Raw genomic sequence first — 21543 nt, 5'->3', positions numbered from 1 at the left:
TAGAAAGGCATTCTATAATGATAAGGATAATACATTTATAGTGTTGATTGAAAAAATTGAGAATAAATGGATATGTATGGTTTAAACTGGTATTGTTCTAAGGTCAACTATGTATCATTTCACTGATTAAATATAAGCTTTTAACTTAAAATGTTATAATCTATGAAAGACATACAATGAAATATAAATAAATGCCTGATAAAAAGTAGAATAGGTGATCACACTTTAAATGATACAATAGACTTGTCTTTGTCTGAGCATATCATAATTTGGATTAGAATTTAAAATCCAGTAGACAGGGAAAAGGCCTTTTTAATTATTAAATATTTTGATTCTATATACATTTTCTTCAACTTTTTCTTGCACATTTAATACCCCAAGAACCGTTCTGGGCTACTGCTGGATCTACACGTCAATGATTGATACTGTTTTCTGACACCACTTTATCAGGGGATCCCGATTTAACGCTGCCTGAGCTCACAGTCCTGACAAGCCAGCACTAATCCTCTTTGCCTGTCGGTCCCCACATCTAGGGGTGGGGGTGCGGACGAGGCTGCTCACCCTGCTAAGAAGGGAGGCCTGGTCCTAATTCTAAAACCTGGTCATTCAGCCCGCTCTCCTCAGGTCAGCGGAATTAAAAGAACCTGGAGCAACACGAAGGCAGCCTCCCTCCAGCCTCCCCAGAACTCGGTTAGCTGAGTGGGAGATGGCCGTTTAAGTTTTTTTAAAGGCATGAATGAATAGTATTTAGAAATGGCAAGTAAATTACATGAAAAATTGAAACGATAAGGCAAACTGAATTAAGAAGACAAATTGCTTTTAAAGTAGGTACAGCCATTTGACCTAATAAACAACGATTCTTTGATTTACAGGAAAACTTAAAACATTCTCTTCAAGCAAAAAGAAAAACACCACACATTTTTTCAGGTTATTCTGCTTTTTCTTATGCTCACAAGAGAGCCACTATCTTCCCTGGAGCTTATCTGTGCTCAGGGTTGAGCCAGGGAGATTCAGGACCCAGGACTTTCCAACGTTCCTAGGGACTCAGGTGATGCTGATCCCCCTTCTTTTAATGTTGCTCCCATAAACCAGTCCTGCCTGCTCTCACCTGGTTTAGCAAGGACTCTAGAGCGGAAGCAAAATTCCTAGATCTAGGATGCCTGGTAGGATGTGAAGTGAAATTCCAAGACGGTCGCCCTCAAAAGTGTATCAAATTTACTTTAACTTTTGTTTTCATGTTAAAAAAATTCTCAGAGAGAGTAAGTCCTTGCGAAGACGAGTATGTGGCCATCAGATTTAGTCATGAGAGCTGCTCTGGGACAGAGATGGCCAGTGTGAATGTGATAAGATCCCCTCATGGCCTGGGAGGCCCTGCTTGCTTCTTCTTTAGTCTCCCCCACCACAGTAGCCACCCTTGCTCTCTGCACTCCATCATTCAGCCTTCCTGCTCCCTTCAGCCTCTCTCCCCCAGACTTCCTCTTGCACCTGTGATTTTCACATTCTGGAATAGTCCTCCTGACAACCCTTTATTTTTAAAAAATATTTGAGAAAGAGAAAGGGAGAGGGAGAGAGAAAGAGAAGCAGTGTTGTGAGAGTGGAATATTGATCGGCTGCCTCCTGCCAGCCCCCTACCGGGAAGGAGTCTGCAACCTTTTGGTGCACGGGAAGATGCCCAACCAACTGAGCCACACTGGCCAGGGCACCTGCCCATCCTTTAGATCTCTACTCCAGTACCCCCCCTCCTCAGGATTCCACCTGTGACCTCCGGGACTAGGTCAAATCCCAGAGAACGTTTTTACAGCTCCTGCTCTGCACCTGTCATGGTGGCAATTTTATGTGGGTTGGTATTATGATTTGAGTAATGTTAGTGTTAGCCTCTCAGGTAAGCAGTTTAAACTCACCCTTACATTCCCAGCACGTCCCACAGTGCCTGGCAGAGAGTAGGATTATTATTTTTCAAATACGAAAGAAAATCAAGCTAAGTAAATGCATCTGAGGTTGATTTCCTGTTTCAAAACTCTTCAAAAACTGCCCTGACCTTTGAAATTTGTTCATAACAAGTTTATTTATATTTTTCTACCACATGAGTATAATCTGCTCTGGCCTGATCTAGAGTGTTGGACTCCCACACTAGATTTTTTGCAAGGAAACAATATTTTATTTCCACAAATAAAAGATCTATTAGTTTTTAAAATTCTAGCTCTAATGTTGCAGATTAACTTGCTGAAAAAGTTCCTAGGTTGTGCTCAAGGGTCAAGTGGTCTTGAACCATGGATGTACTCCATCACTTTCACTGACACTCACGGATACGCCGTCATATGGCAGTGGCACACGTAAAGCGGATCATGGTGTTTCAGGGCCTCCCTCTCCTCAACTGCATTAGAGCAGCCTGGCCTCCAAGGTGTCACCAGACCTGCATCTTCACACTACCTGCTTAGTAGGTCTTTTTAAAATTGATTTTTAGAGAGAGAGAGAAAGGGTGAGGGAGGGAGAAAGAGAAACGTTGATGTGAGAGCCCAACATGATCGGCTGCCTCCTGCACATCCCCTACTGGGGATGAGCCCGAAGCCCACTCATGTGCCCTGACCGGAAATCAAACCAGCAACCTCCTGGAGCACGGGATGACACCCAACCAACTGAGCCACACTTGCCAGGGGGGGTCTGTCTCTGATGAATGTCACCTGGGTTCTCTTTTAAAGTTTTTATTTAAAACTCCTGGATAAGCAAGAAAAATATTCTCTCTTCCTTAACTACAGCAAAATAGAAAGATAAACATGTGGATAGCAGATTGGAGAATTAATTATCAAGTGTGCAACTGGTTCTGCTACTTAAAAGCCTTTCTAAAACTGAATTCGTATTTCTGTAGCAGTCACTATATTTAATGGGCTTACTTATAGTTAATAATCTCATAAGGAAAATGAACTCATTGACATATCTAGGCATATTTTTATTATTATTATTATAATTTTTAATCCTCACCCAAGGACATGCTTTGAGAGAGAGAGAGAGAGAGAGAGAGAGAGAGAGAGAGAGAGAGAGAGAGAAACAGATGTGAGAGAGAAACATTGTTCAGCTGTGTCCTGTATAAGCCCCAACCGGGAATTTAGCCCACAACCTAGGTACATGCCCCGACTGGGAATACCTTTTGGTGTATAGGACAACCCCGCCGGAGCTAGGCATATATTGTGCTTTGAGGTTATCTTGAAGAGTACAGGAGGTGCATCTTCACACCACCCTCAGGCACCTCGTGATGATGTTCTCTTTTCGAACATGTTCTTGTCAAATCCTCACTTCTCCCGAGATGTCAATATCATCACTACCTCTACTACTAAATGTCAATATCATCACTACCTCTACTACTAAAAAACATAGCTCCCCATTAGAATGACAACATAAAAAGCTGTGCATCTAGAATACTTAACGAGGAACATAATCTCAATCTGACAAATCATTACTTAATGCTTATTACAGGTATGACAGAGAGAAATCAGTCAGTGCGACTTTCCTGGTGGCTCTTCATGATGTGCTCCTGGAATAAGCCAGAAGAAAGCTACAGTAGACAGTTTCTCTCAAATGACTAGACCCAGGATAAACGTGCTTCTTTTGAACAAGTGGGAGTTTTTATTGTGTGGACACTGAGGTTTCCTCCTCAGTGCCTGCTACAGTGCCCGGAACACGAGCTTTGTCGTCTCAAATCATTCCCTCTTCTTTCTTTGTTTTTCTTGGTCTACTTATTTTCTTCTCATTATATTAAATATATTTATGTAAAACACCTTCTATCCCTGTTAGAACATGGTGGGGTATTAATAATAGAAGCTCCAAGATAAAATAAAATGTACTTTTGAAACAAATTACATTCATAATTTTGGTGTTTTGTGGGGTTTTTTTCTTACGATGATGAATTCTTGACCGTTGTACTATCTGCAAGTCATGACGATCTACATAGTATTTTTTCCTAAAGGAACAACTGAGACATAACTGAAGCATTTTGCTCGGGGTAAACATCTAAAGCCATTCATGTGCTTTATAGGCTCAGGCTAATGGCATTTCCCTAAAGAATGCGGTGGCTCTTTAGTGACTTTATGTGCTGTCACCATGGCATTCCATAAGAAATAACAAGTCTCTTTATTCCTTCTACTTTTCCAAACACCATCATAAGAACCACTTCCTTGGGCCAGCTGTACATCTGCACACCATCACGCATTCCTATAGGGGCATTCCTCAGTGTAAACAGGACTTAGAGATAGGATTTTCTTCCGCCCTTATTAGAAAATGGACTCCAAGTACACATACCAGTTAAACACAGCTGTCGGTCACATGGAACAAATACATTCCCACGCAGCAAAGATGTTTTATCTGTTGACGAAAAGAAATCTCCACTGATCCCAGCATTTCATGAATTAATATCTCATGAAATGAATATCTCATTAATATCTCTGGCCACTTTAATTTGCCATTTGCAGAGATATCCTGGACCTTAATTGCAGGAAACCGTCACTAAGCAACTAACAAAATAGGGCCGTCTTGGCAGGAGAAGCACTAGGAAGAACTAAATTCCATTTATCTAGGAACAAGATGCCCTTAATAGTTGTCTGACCAGGAAAAAACCCCCACAAGTTATAATAAGTTAATGTTATTGATGGAAATGGTGTGTTCCAACAAAAACCTTGCACAACTTGAAATCCGTGACCTCTTCTAGAAGAAGCAAATAAAAGCTTCAAGTGCATCAGCTGTCAACACAACCCACACATTGAGGAGGGAAGGAATCCTTTGCTTCTCCGCTGTAGAGAAGGAACCCAATCAAGCACTGAGCAGTAGATGCCCTTCTATCCTGAACCAGGAGGAAGGGGTACTGCTTGAGTGAAGAGCAGGGCATTACCACAGCCCCAACTGGAAAACTGCTGAAGACTATGCAAAGGGGTTTATTGTTTTCAAAGTCAAGATACAAATTTTAAGAAAATTTTCTAAATAACACCAGTCCTTCACTGTTTAGAGTATAATCATAGTGCCTTTAAAATCACAATTATACAGTATGCTAATGTACCACTACTCCTAACATTCTTAAGTTGTTCAAAGAAGTCAGGGATTAATCATTCTTTAATTGGTGCAGCTACTATGGAAAACAGTATGGAGGTTACTTAAAAATTAGGAACAGAACTACCATATGATCCAGCAATCCTTCTTCTGAGTACAGTGGGGCCTTGACTTACGAGTGTCCCAACTAATGAGTTTTTTGAGATACCAGCTGTCTCTCAGCTGATTTTTTGCATTGAGTTGATGTAATTTGAGCTCGGTCTCAGAACGAATTAAACTCATAAGTCAAGGCCCCACTGTATTTATCTGAAGAACGTGAAAACACATTTGAAAGGTATAGGTACCCCTATGTTCACTGCAGCATCTATCTATATATATAAAAGCCTAAGTGACCAAACGACTGTTTGTCCGGTCGCTATGACATGCACTGACCACCAGGGGCAGCACTCAATGCAGGAGCTGCTCCCTGGTGGTTAGTGTGCTCCCACAGTGGGAGCACTGCTCAGATGACTGACAAGCACCAGACACTGGGCTCACGGCTGACAAGCACAGCTGTGGCAGGGTGAACCTCTCCCGCCTCTGCAGCAGCACTGAACCAAGGCGGCTGTCCAACATCCCCTGAGGCGTCCCAGATTGCGAGAGGGTGCAGGCCAGGCTGAGGGACCCCACCGGTGCACAAATCTGTGCACTGGGCCTCTAGCTATTTATAATAGCCCAAGACATGGAAATAACATAAGTGTCCATCGACAGATGATTGGATAAAGATGTGGTACATATAGAATGGAGCATTACTCAACCATAAAAAAGATGAAATATTGCCATTTGTGACAACATGGCTGGATCTTGAGGGTATTATGCTAATAAGTCAGTTGGAAAAGGAAAATAAATTATTTCATTTATATGTGGAATATAAAATAAAAAGTAACAAACTCACAAAACACACAACAAACTTATAACACAGACCACAAAATGGCGGTTACCAGAGGGGAAGGTGGTAGGAGGGTGAAGGAGGTCCAATATATGGTAATGAAAAGGAAACTAGACTTTTGGTGATGAGCACACAATAGAGTACACAGATATCACATTACGATGTTGTACACCTGAAATTTACATAGTGTTATTAATCAATGTTATCTCAATTAAAAATGTAATATAATGTATGGTTCTTATCACTTTGTGTAACTGAAATTCTAATGGACAAAAAGACAGCAAAAAGCCTGATTAAAAAAAATAAAAGGAGAATGGGCAATGAACTGGAGCACAAGAATCAATCACAATTAATGATAACATTTAATTATATCTCAATGGATGGTACCTTATACAATCTCCAGCTCCCTATACCACATAGTGTAATGTCTTAATGGCATTTGAAAATGATGCTGGGTCCTGGCTGGGTGGCTCAGTTGGTTGGAGCATTGTCCCGCATACCAAAAGAGTGCAGGTTCGACTCCTGGTCAGGGCACATACCTAGGCTTCTGGTTCCATTCCCCGTCTGGGCGTGTACAGGAGGCAACCGATTGATGTTTCTCGCTCACATCAATGTTTCTCTCTCTCTTCCTCCTTTAAAATCAATAAAATTATATCCTCGGGTGAAAATTAAAAAAAAAAAAAAAGAAAATGATGCTGGGAATGTTTTTCTATGTAGACTCTCTCTTTGAATTGTTTGAAGAAGACTTACTCAACCATAATTACTACTGTAATTCCCCTAAGGGGGCAGGCAAACCCAGTTCTTAAGCTGGGGTTACTGTCAAAAAGGGTCAGGGATTGGGTGTATGGAAAAAACCTGCGGGTGGGGTGGGGGAGTTTGACAAAGCACTCCACACTCCCAACTTTAAATGTTAGTATTGCCCTGAACTCTACTATTAGTGTTCTTTTCTTCGTACTCATTCATTAACTATCTACACAATCTCCTCATTCCCATAGTTGAATTACTATAAAAGACAATGGCTCCCACTAAGTCACCAGCCTGACCTTCCAAACATGAGCAACTTATCCAATTGCATGGTGACTGCTACTTTCATATTCCAGGCACTTCAATTTCAATTGGTTTGAATTAATTCATTACCTTTCCCCATAAAGTTTTCTTCTTGTATCTACATTTATCCATGCAGTCACTCAATCCAGACATTTGGAAGTTATTATCACTTACTATCTCTTATCACAACCTATATTTATCCTCCCCACACATCCAATTAATCAAGTCCATTCAGCATCTCTTGCCTGGTTCATCACTATAGAGCCAACTAGTGTCCCAGTTTCGAGTCTCTCCCTCTTCGATTGCACAGAAGCATGTTTTAAAAACACAAAAGGCCAAACAACTTCCCCACGTAGAGCCCCTCGGCAGCCGGCCTCACCTATTGTGACAGGCAGAATTCTAAGATGCCCCAAGGTTTCCTGCCTCCCTGATGTACACACACAGCCTGCACAATCCCTGAAACTGCAGACAGAGGCTCTTACTCCTGTGACTAGGTTACTAGCTGGCACCGCTGACCTTATGTAGGGACATTATCAGGGCCTGACCCAATCAATCACGAGAGCGCCTTTAAAAAGCAGCTGGTAGCAGAAGTCAGAGAGATGAGAAGGCAGAGGAATCCAAGGGGAGGGAGGATCTTCGTTTCTGAAACAGAGGGTGCCTCACCACAAGGACCCAACAGTGGTCCCCAGCCAGCAAGACAATGAAGACCTCAGTCCTGCTACCAGGAGGAAATGAAGTCTGCCTTCTGCCCAAAGGAGTATGAAGGTGGCTCTTTCCCTAATTTAGCCTCCAGAGGAGACACAGCTGGGGAACTACTTGATTTCTGCTTTGAGACCCAGAGCAGAGGACCAGCTGAAAAAATGTGAGATGACAAATGTGTTTGAAGTCACTAAGTTTATGGTAATTTGTTAAACAGCAACAGGGAATCAATATATCCAAACAACATCCAACCTTGCTAGCACGTCTAACCCATCCTTCCTAAGTCTTCCTTGCCTTCCTTTCCAGCTTCATCTGCTCCTCTGCCCCAGATGTTTCAACTCGCCATGCTCGATTTTCACTGCTCCTTATCTGCCCAATATTTAAACAGAATTATGTAAATATCCTGAGCAGGATTAGAATTGTTCCATAATTTAAAAAATAAATACAATATGTGAGTACCATTTGATTTTAGTTTCCCTTAAATACCACCACAGGAATAGTCAGCCAACATTTTCCAATAATTAAAATCTACCTGCTAAATAGTGACATGTGCTCACCATCTAACAACATGAACCACTGTTGAGGAATTTTTCCTCCTAAAGGAGGTTTTTACAACCACCTAAAGATCTGCTTTTTAGATATCACCCCTGTTTCAAAGCCTAGATCCTCAAAGAGAAAAGAAGAATGAAGAACTGTGTTTCCAATGGCCACTCCCAATTTCTCCAGGCAAGAGAAATTCTTTACAATAGTAGAGGATCCGTCCCAACATGAAAAGGAAGTGGGCTGGGTAGGTTTCCACCTCTTTCCTTCTTCCTAGCTGCTTTTGCGGTGTCCCTAGTTATGTTATTAAAAAACTTAGCGTGCCGCAGAGCCCCTGATATGATAAGCGGCAAAAGGTTCCCATATCCTACAGTGCACGTAAGTGACCTGCATTTTTAGACACTGAAAGTACAACTGAACAATACAGAAGCCTCTTCAAATAAACTACTTAGCCGTGGCTGGTTGGCTCAGTGGATAGAGCACTGGCATGTGGACTGAAGGGTCCAGGGTTCCCATTCAGGTCAAGGGCACATGCCCGGGTTGCAGGCTTGATCTCCAGTGTGGGGCGTGCAGAGGGCAGCCAAACGATGATTCTTATCATTGATGTTTCTTATCTCTCTCCCTCTCCCTGCCTCTCTGAAATCAATAACATATATTAAAAAAAATAAACTAGAGTTACTAGGTAAGAATTCACAAAATACAGAAAGTTGAGGCTAAGTGGAACTAGAAACATTCTGCTTTGTGCTGACTTCCAAAGAGACTAAAGAAGGGAAAAGCAGGGTGACTTCATCAGCCCCCTCCTCTATAGACTTCCCTACAGAACTTGAGGGAGCTCACTACTGAAGCCAAGGAACACCAACTCCTTATTTGCCATAAAAGGTGAATCAGTTCAGGTAACAGACTAGCACTAAGGGCCAGAAATGGAGTGTGTATAATTTTTTTCAGAACATATTCAGGCTTGTTAAACACCTACTGGTTTCTGACATAAAAGCAATAGAACATTAGCTGCATCTTCTGTCTAATCTCAGCAGACTGAAGCCGGGCAGTGAGAGATAAAAAGCAAATTTCCTATTTTCCAAGTCAGTTTCTCAATCCTAAAAAGCTTCTAGCTAAACTGGGGCTTAAATCTTAAATATAAGCACAGTCACTTCATGTTTGTATTTTAAAAAAATCATTCAGCGTTTTCCAAACTGCCAAATTAATGATTACCTGATGTGAAAACACAGATACTTTTCTTAGCAGTATACACACACACACACACACACACACACACACACACACACACCCTAGAAATGCAGAGTTAAGATGAAATTCATTTTCTCAGAATTAAGAAATACTTTCCAGTGTCTAATTTATCATTAGGTGATAAGAACAAATCTTTAAATAGTGTGGAGTCTATGATCCCATGGTTTTGTTATTATTTCAAACAGTATTTTTAGAGCAGTTTTAGGTTTGCAGTAAATTTGAGGGGAAGGTACAGAAATATCCCATATGCCCCCCACCCTCTCTCTCTCACACACACACACACACACACACACACACACACACACACACACACCAGCTTCCCCATTATAAACAGGTCCCATCAGAGTGGTACACTTGTTATACTTGATGGACCTACACACACTGTCACATCATAATCACCCAAAGTGTACAGTTTACATTAGGGCTCACCCTTGGTGGTGTACATTCTATGGGTTTGGAGAAATGTATGCTATACATCTACCATTATGGTATCCCATAGAGTAGTTTCTCTGCCCTAAAAATCCTCTGTGCTCCACTTATTCATCCTTCCCTCTCCCCAAGCCTGGCAACCACGGACCTTTTTCCTGTCTCTATAGTTTTGCCGTTTCCAAAATATCATATAGTTGGAATCATAAGGTAGGTAGCCCTTCAGAGTGGCTTCTTTCACTAGTGACGTGCATTTAAGATTCCTCCATGTCTTTATAATACTGAATAATAATCCACTGTCTACTGTTTACACAGTTTATTTATACATTTACCTACTGAAGGATAAAAGCAAATCTCTAAGCAATATGAAGGTTATGACTTTTTTTATGTTAAAAAAAAACACACCACTCTATAAAATATTTTATATTTATATTCTTCCAGACAAGGCCTAGAAAGCTATACTTCATGCTTTATGGGATGGAAGTTCCGCAAAGTTAGGGAACCTTTCAAATTTGCTAGCTACTGTCAGCCAACAGGGTCCCGGCACAAGTAAATATTTATATTCACTCTGTACACCTGTCAACAACCAGTTGACAGATGAGGAAACTGAAGATTTCAGGGAACAGCAAAGCCAAGATGCCACCCAGGCAAATGCTAGTGTGACACACTACCTCCCAAAATTCAAGATTCTTAAGCTCAAAATTCAATTCTTTACAGACACAACTGGGAAAACCTACTTCCTATACAAAAATCCTCCATTCTGACTGGATTAATGATATTTCCATAGATGTTCAGATATTCAACTGTTAGGGTAGCTATTTTAAGTTTCATAAACACATTTTAAGTTTCATAAACACATTTTTAAAAGCCTCAATGTGAGTAGTCCTTTTTAAAAAAAATCCTCACCTGAGGATATGTGTTTTTTTTAATTTTTTTTTTAGAGAGAAGGGGGGGAAGGGGCGGCAGAGAAAGAAAGAGAGAGGGAGAGAAATTTATGTGAGAGAGAAACAGCCATCTGTTGCCTCCAGCATTCGCCCCAACCAGGGATCGAACCTGCCACCTTTGTGTACAGGATGATGCTCTAGCCAACTGACCCACCTGGCCAGGGTGTGAGTTATCCTTGCAATGGAAAACCTTAATGCTGGTTCCACTACTGGTGAATGGATTCTGGTAAAATTGAGTTCAACAGTTCCATTATTTTCTCTTAAGGAACCTTAATATTGTGAGTAGCACAGTACAAGAGCTGACAGGACAAATTACTTAGCAGAAGTGCCCAGCTATTTAAGAAAGTTAAAATTTGTCAGAGCTGAATCTAATTTTTTAAATTAATTTAGTTTTAAAATGGCCCTCTGTTTACTGGAGTTACTTGTTTATCAGACTCTGAGAATGTATGTCTGATATTAAAACTTCAAGAGAAAATATTAAAAAAATAAAACCTTGGCAAGAATGATTAATAATACCCTTTTCATGTAGCGATAGCCTTAGATGAAGCTTGCGTTGAAAGCTAACTACATTAGCCTTGAAGTAAGTGCCCGAACTGGCTGCTGTAATTTATTAATTTATTGCCATTTCATATTAGCCATGGCATACATGTTACCAAAAAAAAGAAGGCAGCTATTCAATTTCACTGTGTAACCTTTTAGCAGAGCTTTCCCTTCTCTATACTTCATTATCAATTTTTCCAACTCCTACTGAATTATTTAATTTTCGTAATCCAAACAGCAGAGAAGACTGGACTGAAATACCACTATGACAGATTTCCCCTTCTTCCTCTGCTATAAAAGTTATGATCACAGGAATAGTAAAACCACCAAAGGTATTCCTAAATGCAGTTTTACATCTCCTTTTACCTTAAAAATGTTTTTCAAATTAAGAGCACATATTCACCTCTCTTCACGTGCCAGTTGGACACCGGGCCATGAGGCAGATGTGCCAGCCAAATCCTAAAACTAATCACTGCCTGTCTATGTGCACTTCCTCTCTAGACAGATCAGCCGATGTGTGCTTGCCAGCAGTCGTATGAAAGCGAGTTTCTGTAAATATTTTACCATGTCCCTATAATAGGGCCTTCAATTCCATACTGTACCCCAGTCTTCCCTGAGCCTACTACTGTATTTTTCTAGAGGCATATGCCCACACACACACACACACCACACACATTTTGGGGCAACTAAACTAGAGCTCATGTTCTCTAACTCTAAGAACATGTCATTTACCAGACTTCATCTCTAGTAAAAAAGAGGTCACAGGCGCTCTCATAGGCCTCGGAATTTGGAGCCAAGGTAAAAAACAACAAAAACCTCCAGCCTCTGAAATCGAAGGTTACAAAAAAAATTTATATGAAATTCAAGAGACTATCCACCATTTGGAAATCTTCCCAGCTTATTACCTATCTATGAGAAGATTTTCTAATCTTGCGGCTCATACCAGTAGAATGTTTCCCAAACTTCCTGAAGGGACAAGAGTACTTCCATGAAAAGAAAGGCATGAATTTAAAAGCTAACTAAGGGGAGATGAACTATAATCTTGAAAATTATAACCTGTCTTTCCTGGGGGGAAATGCTGTAATTACGAAATGAACTTGCAATTGATCAGGAAAGTTGGGGGGCAGGGGTGTGAAGGGGATCAGTGTACATGGAAACTGTTTCTCTCCAGAAGGGATGGCTAGGATCTCTAGTTTATATTATTAGCCTTTCTGCATTGAGCTGGACTAGGTTATAACTGTAGAACTTGCTTAAAATCATTCCATATTAAGGTAAGAGCTAAGCCAAGCTTTGAACACTGTTACATACACTACTTGGAAGAGCTTCTGCGTTATCTCTCCAGCTATTTTCCTCTTTCTACTCAAAACAAAAAGTATTGTTTCCAAGTTCTACTCTTAGTGCTAACTATGTAAGGTAAACGAGAAGGTGCATGTTAACAGTCCTTGGATGTAACTGTTCCTATGCTTGCACCAGTCATTACACAAGGAAACCAAGTTAATTAAAACTGTTCCATCCTTGGGAGGCCCCAGAGGCTTCGGTGTTTAAGCAGGAAAGCTGCTGCTGCTGTTGCTGTTAGACGGGGCCACTCGGCTATTGCACGACAGACAGTATGATGTAATACTTTACACTTGAAAACTGACTTCAGCTAAGCAGAGACCCACTGAGAGATTAAATCGGAATTTACATTATGACAGAACCAAAAACTCTGACACTTATGTAGTTATTGAGTGAACAATACTTGTACTGGTTTGGGAAAAAGTCCTTATTTTTTTTACAATTAATTATTATTAATTAATTTTAATCTTCTCCTGAGGACATACTTAAAGAGGGGAAGGAAGAGAAACACAGCGAGAAACAACAATGAGAGAGAGAAACATTGATCGGTTGACTTTCATACCCACTCCAACTGGGATCGAACCCCAAACCAGGATGATGCTCAACCAACTAAGCCACTCCGCCCAGGCAATTTTTACTTCTTATAATCTATGAAAGGCAACAAGTGCTCTAATCCACTTTATGGATTATGGCCATTCTCTTTGCTGTCCAGTCAAGAACTTCCAAAGGGATTGTAAGGCATTTTATTCATGTAACATCTATAGACGCTGGAAAATTCAGACTCTGAATTTATTTTCCCAACTGAATCCCAGTAAGTGGAGTATCTACAATGGTACAATAGATTTAGACAGTTCATTGAATTATGGGCAAGACAAAGCATTTGGAAATGTGTTGTTTTTTTTTAAATATATTTTATTGATTTTCCACAGAGAGGAAGGGAGAGGGATAGAGAGTTAGAAACATCGATGAGAGAGAAACATCGATCAGCTGCCTCCTGCACATCTCCCACTGGGGATGTGCCCGCAACCAAGGCACATGCCCTTGACCGGAATCGAACCCGGGACCCTTCGGTCCTCAGGCTGACGCTCCATCCACTGAGCCAAACCGGTTTCGGCTGGAAATGTTTTTAATAACCCTTTCCTGGACAGTAGTTAGAAGGTGACCAAAGCACATTTAGGTTCTAATGCCATAAATTCCTTACCCTCTCTGATTCCTCAGAAGCATCTCTGGATGGTGATCAGACATGCTTCTTGGAGTGACCTCCGCAGTTTCTGGGCGAACTCCAGATCCTGGGATATTCTGGAGGACCCTGAATGGTCTCAAGCATGGAGCTCATTCATCCAGCCAGCCTCTGCACAGGGCCAAACCTGGGGGCAGGCTTTTATGACAGGAATGCTTCAAATCCATCAGACTCTGGACTTAAGTCGCTCTATCTGAATTGCCCCAATCTCAATATAAATCTCTCTGCAATGTGGCTGACTCATTGGCGTCTTTCCCTTGGGTGCTCCTCCATGTGGATTTACCTGGGTCTCAAGCACTAAGTCTCCCTCACTGCTGAATCATGCATAAGAAGGGTAAACCGAGGTCCCACATGCATGGAGACACACGGCTGGGAGAGCCTTTGTGGGAAACACCTGCACGATGAGCCATCTGCCACTCTTCCAATCATTCTCTGGACTCCTCCACCAATCTGGTTCTTTGTGGAGGACAAACCAAACTACACCAAAAATGGCTTGAACATTTTCTATATGCAGTAGCAAACCTATATTATAAAACATGGACTCAAATTTCAGATCATATTTGACTTATTTTCCTAAAACCAAATCAGACTAGAGTGGTACCCAAATAATTTTTAATTGGATGGTCATTAGCAAATATGATGTTTGCTAATTAGTTAGACTCAAATTAGTCCATTGAACACAGAAGCAATGAGACTAAAATAAATGTGACGAGCACTATTTCCTCTACTGTGTGTGACTGGGATATTTTTTCTTTATTTTCTCTTTTAAAATGTATGTCCAAGAAATATATAGCAACAATGACAACAAACTGGCTAGAGAAAGTTGCTTGTGTTCTTTAATGGCCAATAAAAATAATAAGGGTGGGGTAAGTGGGGAGAGATTAACTGAGGAACTTATATGCATACTAGAGGCCCGGTGCATGAAATTCATGCACTGGGGTGGAGGGGTCCCCTAAGACCGAGCTGCAATGACGCCAGCATCCTGCACCCCGTGCCCCGGCCAGCCTCTGGCCAGAGGCCTGCCTGCCCTCTCTCCCTCTGGCGAGGCTGAGGGGACTGGGCACCGCCATCTTGTGGCTATGGGTGCGGCCATCTTGGTGACAGAGTGATGGTTAATTTGCATATTACCCTTTTATTAGATAGGATATGCATAGTCCATAGACATAGACAATAGTGTAGTAAAAGCCTGGGAGGGGTGGGTGTGGGGTGTAGGGGGCCAATGGGAAAAAGGGGGGGATATTTGTAGTACTTTCAACAATAAAGATAAATTAAAAATGATGATAATAATAAGGGAATGACAGTATTAGTGATTTTGTTGGCATATATGAAAATCTGGTAGTATGCAAATACTTCCCAAGTGTATGTATCAAATTACTTATACATCTTTCCTTATATTTTACTCATAAAAAGATCTTTTATGTTTTAGATAATCAAGACTAAGAATTTGAAAAATTATTTGGAAAAAGGTCTCTCAAATGGACAAATATTGAATACTACAATGATCTCAGCCTATTGCTAGAAGGAAATTTGACGACGTTCCTTAGTAGCATCTTTGGATGGTATAAAGAAACGCTTGTTTGAATGAACTCCATCGTTTCTTTTTACTCCGTAATCTGGGCCATCTGGAAATCCCTCACCATCCTATAACTCTCTGCTGAATACACTCAAGTCAGAATTCACTGTTTTTATTATTGTGAATTAAAGACTACCATTCATCAAGAATATGCTACATCCCAGATAGTGTTCATATAAAGTACCAGCTTTAATCTTCTCAATAATGCCTTTTTGAGGCAAATACTTTCACCCCTCCTTTTCTTTAAAAAGAAAAAAAAATATATAAATATATTTAATATATTTTATAAATATAAATTATTTAATATATTTACATATTAAAAAATATATATATTTTCTTTTTAGAGAGAGAGAAAGGGAGAAGGAGAGAGAGACAGAAACATCCATGAGAGAGAAACATCAACATGGATTGGCTGCCTCCTGCATGCCCCCTGCTGGGGACAGAGTCTGAATCTGGGCACGTGCCCCGACTGGGAATGGAACCAGTGACCTCTTGGTGCATGGCTCAAAGCTCAAGCACTGAGCCACACGGGCTGGGCTCACTCCCACTTCTCTGGTGAGGAAACTTAGGTTCAGAAAGTTTAAGGAATTGTGGGTTACCAGTGAACGATTCCATTTTTGCACCCCGATGTGGTGGGTTTGGAGCATCCCTAACACGTGTGAACGAAACAAGACACCACGATGGGGCCCCTGCAGCATAGGGAGCCAGGGACCCACCGCCGTCAGTAAACCGAACGCTACGCTTCCAGAGCGGCCTGAGGTCTCACGGTCACATCTGACAGCTGGTTTGTGTTGCATGTGTAATTGACTTTAGCTCAAAGATGAGTTTCATCTCAACTGACATTAGGAGTGACCACTCCTTCCCAAAGACATCTCTATTTTGTACTTCCTCCTTAAAAACAGAGTAGTGTTACCTCCCACTAAGTCTCATCTTGCTACTTCGCTTCAGGGTTCTTCCACTGTCTGCTCTACACATAAATTCCAACACATGCACCCTTAGTCACCTTTAAAGCTCTGTATCACTTAAAAAGGTTTTCTTTTGGTGCTTCATCCAAGACTTTGATAAAAAAATAAACACAAAAAAACAACTTATTTTAATGGAGACCAAAGACTGAAGGACATCTTTCCCAGAGTAAAGTTTTTTAACATCTGTGTACCTATCACACCCTGTGCACCTTCCCAGCCAAGGTTTTACGTTCCCAGTTTCTATAAAGACAAGAGGTATCTGAATATGTTTTTTCAACCGGTGCCTTATTCCCACCTTGAGAACCAGGCCACTGATTCACAGCCATTTTTCTTATTCAACTGGTTAGCTACAAATAAATCCGTTTCGCTTTACCATGTCCAAAGTTCTCCATCTCCAGCAGTGAGCACTTTTTTTTTTTTTTTCGTACTACTGAAGTCTGTTGTAAAACTGAAAACATTCTGCTGGCAAAGGTTTTTGTGACAGAAAAATGTTACTTTTAAGAATATCAAATTCATAAAAATACTTTATTATAAAGGAAAATAACTGGTCAACATTGCCCTGCCACTCCAAACACTCACAGTGACAGTAAAAAGCAATACTGAATGGTGTCCCAAGTTAATTACGAAATGAAAATTCTGTCCTCGAAAACACAAATGACCTATAATGAATTTGGATATAAATTAAATTTAGCAGAATGGTCAACATTACCTATACCTTGGTCAGTCCTGAGGCATTTATTCTTCCCACACAAAACACTACAAACTCTTCTTTAGAAAACTCTTGTAGCTATGACTAGAGGGTTGCCAAGTAACCCTATTCATTCCATTATACTGTATAATGGAATCAATAGAAAGACTCTCCTTGAAATTAATAAAAAAAAGCTGCTCTTGACTTGGATCAATTTTTCCAGAAAGTGAATCCACAATGGAAAAATACAACCTCTTTCAAGGTGACCAAAGTCCTTTAAGCTTCATAGCAAAACACAGGTAGAAGTATATCATAGTATCTCCCCGTTTCCAGAATAAACTTCCAAATCAATAAATGAACATGTTGGACTAAGATTTTAGCCAAAATCAAAGCCAGGAAAATGCAAGAAATGAATCCGAGCATGGCAATCTTAGGTAGGGTACTTGAAACATATATTTTACTCCCCACAGCAACCCGCCAATATTTGTCAAGTTATACAATGACAAAAATTCTATAAATATATGATAGCCTAAACAACTTTAGCTCCAATAATTGATTTTCAAAATACACATTTTCTATGCTCCTGCAATTTGTAATAATTTAGTAACCCAACTCCATTCGCAGCCTTACTGACATTATCAACATGAAATGGATTTGAATTTTCTGTTCCAAGAAAACCATTGAGTGCATGAGTGTCTTCTGCAAAATATAACAGGAATGATATGGGGGCTATAGACAGAGAGAGCAGAGATAAGTGAATGTGGGACATGGGAAGTCAGGTGAGCTCGGTGCTGTTTGTGTCATGGGGAGAGAGGAATAGAAATGTGGAACCCACAGGGTACACGGCCCCTGAGCCTGGGAGCAACTCTCGCACACCCAGCTGAAGAGATGAATTGTGTGAGCATGTGGTGGGAGGGGCTGGTGTAGAGAGGTGGGTAATATCCCTGTGTGACAAAGGGCAGGGGCCTGGAGGCAGGAGGAATGAGCTCTTTGAATGAAAACATTAACTTTGAAATGGAATCACTTGCTAACAGAGCAAACTACTCCCTCCCGGCAGAAGATGCCAGAGACTTGCTCTTACACCTTGAATTCATGCCCTGCATGTATGCTCCATGCTATTTGGGGAATTCAGCGATCACCGTCTCCACAGCTATGAACAGACTTTCTTGTTGTCTGTTAACGTGGGTTTGCTAAACATCTCAGACAAATGTCATTCAACTGTCTATTTTCTGAGAGGAATCCATTTTCTTGACCAAAAGAACACTCAAGCTGCAATGCCCACCACCATGTGCGCTTTACAGATTACTCATTCTCTCAGCAAGAAAAAGACACCCACAGTTCAAATCACCCCACAGCTCCTCGGTACAGACATCTCCAAGTTACTACCATTAAGATTTGGCCATAAAATATTCAAAGAAAAAATGCCAAATTCATTTAAATGATAGCTCATAGCTAGGATATAAAAGAAAACTTGATTTTTAAGGCCTCCAATGTGTTTTCCCTATCATGGAAAGTGTTGGAGATTAAAAAAAAATACCACTTTTTTCTTTTGATTGTAACATTTGGGGGAAATTACAAAAGTATTTTTAGTAATCTGATCCCTGTTAGGAAGTTTGGAAACTATTCTGTATTTAGAAACTAGGTCTGAGTGTTTTCCCCGAATTTTGAAAAAATAGAGGCATCATGTATGTATTATGCCAACATTCCCCAGCTCTCAGTATCTGGGACAAGAAAGTTTAAAAATAGACTCTTACCTCCACATCACAGGTGTACTCTGAGCCGTCTAGAAGGATCACTTTGCACTGCATGCTTTTTGGCTTTTTGACAATCTTTAGTGGAGATCGAGAGAGTTTACTGCTATATGATTTCTGAGAGAGTTTATCGTCTTCCAGTTGCTGATATTCGAGCTGTTTTGCAGCCCCAGCAGCAAATTCCCGTTCCCTGTCAGTGACCTGTGAAGAACAATGAATAGTTTCACTGCAAGACAGGGAATAAGTGCTGCATTGCTCAGGCAGTACCAGCCCTTTAGAATCAGGCATTCCTATTTCCTAATGGATGAGAGGCACCTGAATCAGGATACCAGAAAAGGAGAGAAATATAGACATTTATGATGCTAACAATTTTACCTAAATAACTTTTGCCATTGAAATGCACCAGTAGGGCCTTATTTCAGCTCGACTCAAGGCTGTACTTTGAAGACTGAGCAAGTGCCATTGAGACTTCACTGAGCAAAGAAGGAAAGCAAGCAGAATCCTGGGTTTTTAAAAGGCATTGGATAGTAATGGTCTTTAAAATAACTCATCTAGATTTTACCTATTGTATTTAGTTTTCTTCATTCACTGGGCCCTTCTATATTCTAAGACCCATAACTACCAAATATACATACAAGCTATCTTATAACTTTGAGACCTACAGAACTTCAAGTATTCATCGTCTCAGTAAGTATACAACTGTTAAAATATTTGATTTAGCTCTAAATCAATTCAATGGAGCCAGTAGCACTGAGATTCATCACAAAGTAATCCCCTAAATCCACTTCCCTTCATTGTAATGAGCCAGCATAAGAACAGAGAAAATCTGTCCAAAAGCATTAATCTGCTTTCAAATCACAACAGTCTAGTAGTCCAGGCCAGACTCAGAACAGCAGAGGACATCTTACGTTAACAATAAAATTCTCCCTTGAATCTCTCTCCTTGGAATCTCTCTGCGCACTGCTAACAACTCCTTTTACACCCCTTATCTATCAATTAAATGACCACCAATGGTATTAGTGCAAATTCAACTCATGGGCTAGACTACTGCTCCACTGGCCTCCAAATATACACTGACAGTCCAAAGAAAAGTGCCTTCCAAAATTCAGTTTAGGCTCCTCGAATAAGCGTGAAATTTCCTCTCTCACGAACATACCATCGTCCTAGTAGCTAAGGGTACATGGGCTGACAGCGAAGACAGTACTGACAGTCTATAATTTCAATGTTTCTTCTTTATTAGCCTCTACAATTTTACAACACTCTAATGTAATCACAAAGTTATTTTTACCTATCTTTACTTTGGATTTTAAGTATAGATTCCTGCTTTTATGATGGCATCTTATGTTACATTCAGAAGATTACAAATACAGCCTTTTCCTCTACTACCTTGCCCAGGAATTCAAGGAAAAGTCTTGAGAAGTTCTGAAGAATAAACAAACAAACAAACACCATTTGCTGAGCAAAGGAACTGCAACAGGCTAGTAAGCCAGGACAAGCAGAATAGGGAAACTGAGACAGACAGTTAAACAAGCAGTTTGCAGCCATCTAGTAAATCCTATCTTCCTTAAGCTAAGGACACTTAAGAGTAAATGGTTTGCCTTTCTCCTCCCCAACCAGAGGGAGACACCCTCTTCAGGGAGACAGATGGCAGAAATCCAATTAGTGCCATTTGTGTCAATCATACCCAAGGACAGAAGTTAAAGGAATCTAATTTTGGCACATCAGCATAAAACTGATGAATATTCTATTGAGATCCTCCCCTAAGACCTCCTCTAAACTCCTAGCCTTTAAAACCCCTCAACACAAAGGTCCCAGGGGCACTCTAGCTCCCAGGAGCACACCTGAGCCTTTCCCTTCCACCTCCCTCTCTTCTTTCCCCATAGGCTCCTGGACTGTGGGGGGGGGGGGGCAGGCTGGGCTTAGGGAACCCCCGGTCCCCCTTAGTGCACAAATTTTCATGCACCGGGCCTCTAGTATATCCTATATAATAAAAGGGTAATATGCAAATTGACCCTAACAGAACGACTGGGAATGACTGGTCATTATGACACACACTGACCACCAGGGGGCAGATGCTCAATGCAGGAGCTGCCCCCTGGTGGTCAGTGCGCTCCCACAGGGGGAGCTCTGCTCAGCCACAAGCCACGCAGACAGCTGCCAGCACAGCAGTGGTGGCGGGAACCTCTCCCCCCTCCTCAGCAGCGCTAAGGATGCCTGACTTCAGCTTAGGCCTGCTCCCCGCTGGCAAGTGGACATCCCCTGAGGGGTCCCAGACTGTGAGAGGGCACAGGTTGGGCAGAGGGACCCCCCCGAGTGCACAAATTTTTATGCACTGGGCCTCTAGTGTTTATATAAAAGGCTAATGTGCAAAGTGTCCCCTTGGGAGTTAGACAGGGAGACCGGGATTTCGATCACTCGCTAAGATGTGCACTGACCACCAGGGAGTGGCGCGGAATGAAGGAAGGCCCTGGCCGGCAGCTGGGGTAGGGAGGCCCCAGCCGGTAGCCGGAAGGAAGGCCCCGGCCAGCAGCCGGAAAGCCCCGATTGGCCCCGATCACCTGCCAGACATAGGGACCCCACCTGTGCAT

General features: G+C 41.3%; 1 protein-coding gene across 29 annotated transcripts in view; it reads right to left on the bottom strand.

Moving 5' to 3' along the window:
- The window catches only part of EPB41L3 (erythrocyte membrane protein band 4.1 like 3), a 219497-nt gene that overhangs the window by 64546 nt on the left and 133408 nt on the right, over positions 1-21543 (bottom strand). For all 29 annotated transcript variants that reach the window (XM_036322542.1, XM_036322535.1, XM_036322539.1 and 26 more), the window contains exon 3: positions 18959-19156. In XM_036322542.1, coding sequence (XP_036178435.1) covers positions 18959-19012 — 54 coding nt within the window. In that variant the 5' untranslated portion in view covers positions 19013-19156. The remainder of the gene's footprint in view (positions 1-18958; positions 19157-21543) is intronic.

Source organism: Myotis myotis, unplaced genomic scaffold (assembly GCF_014108235.1).
Source record: "Myotis myotis isolate mMyoMyo1 unplaced genomic scaffold, mMyoMyo1.p scaffold_m19_p_9, whole genome shotgun sequence".
NCBI lineage: Eukaryota > Metazoa > Chordata > Mammalia > Chiroptera > Vespertilionidae > Myotis > Myotis myotis.
The sequence above is the reverse complement of the archived record's forward strand: the minus strand, read 5'-3'. Positions and strand labels throughout refer to the sequence as shown.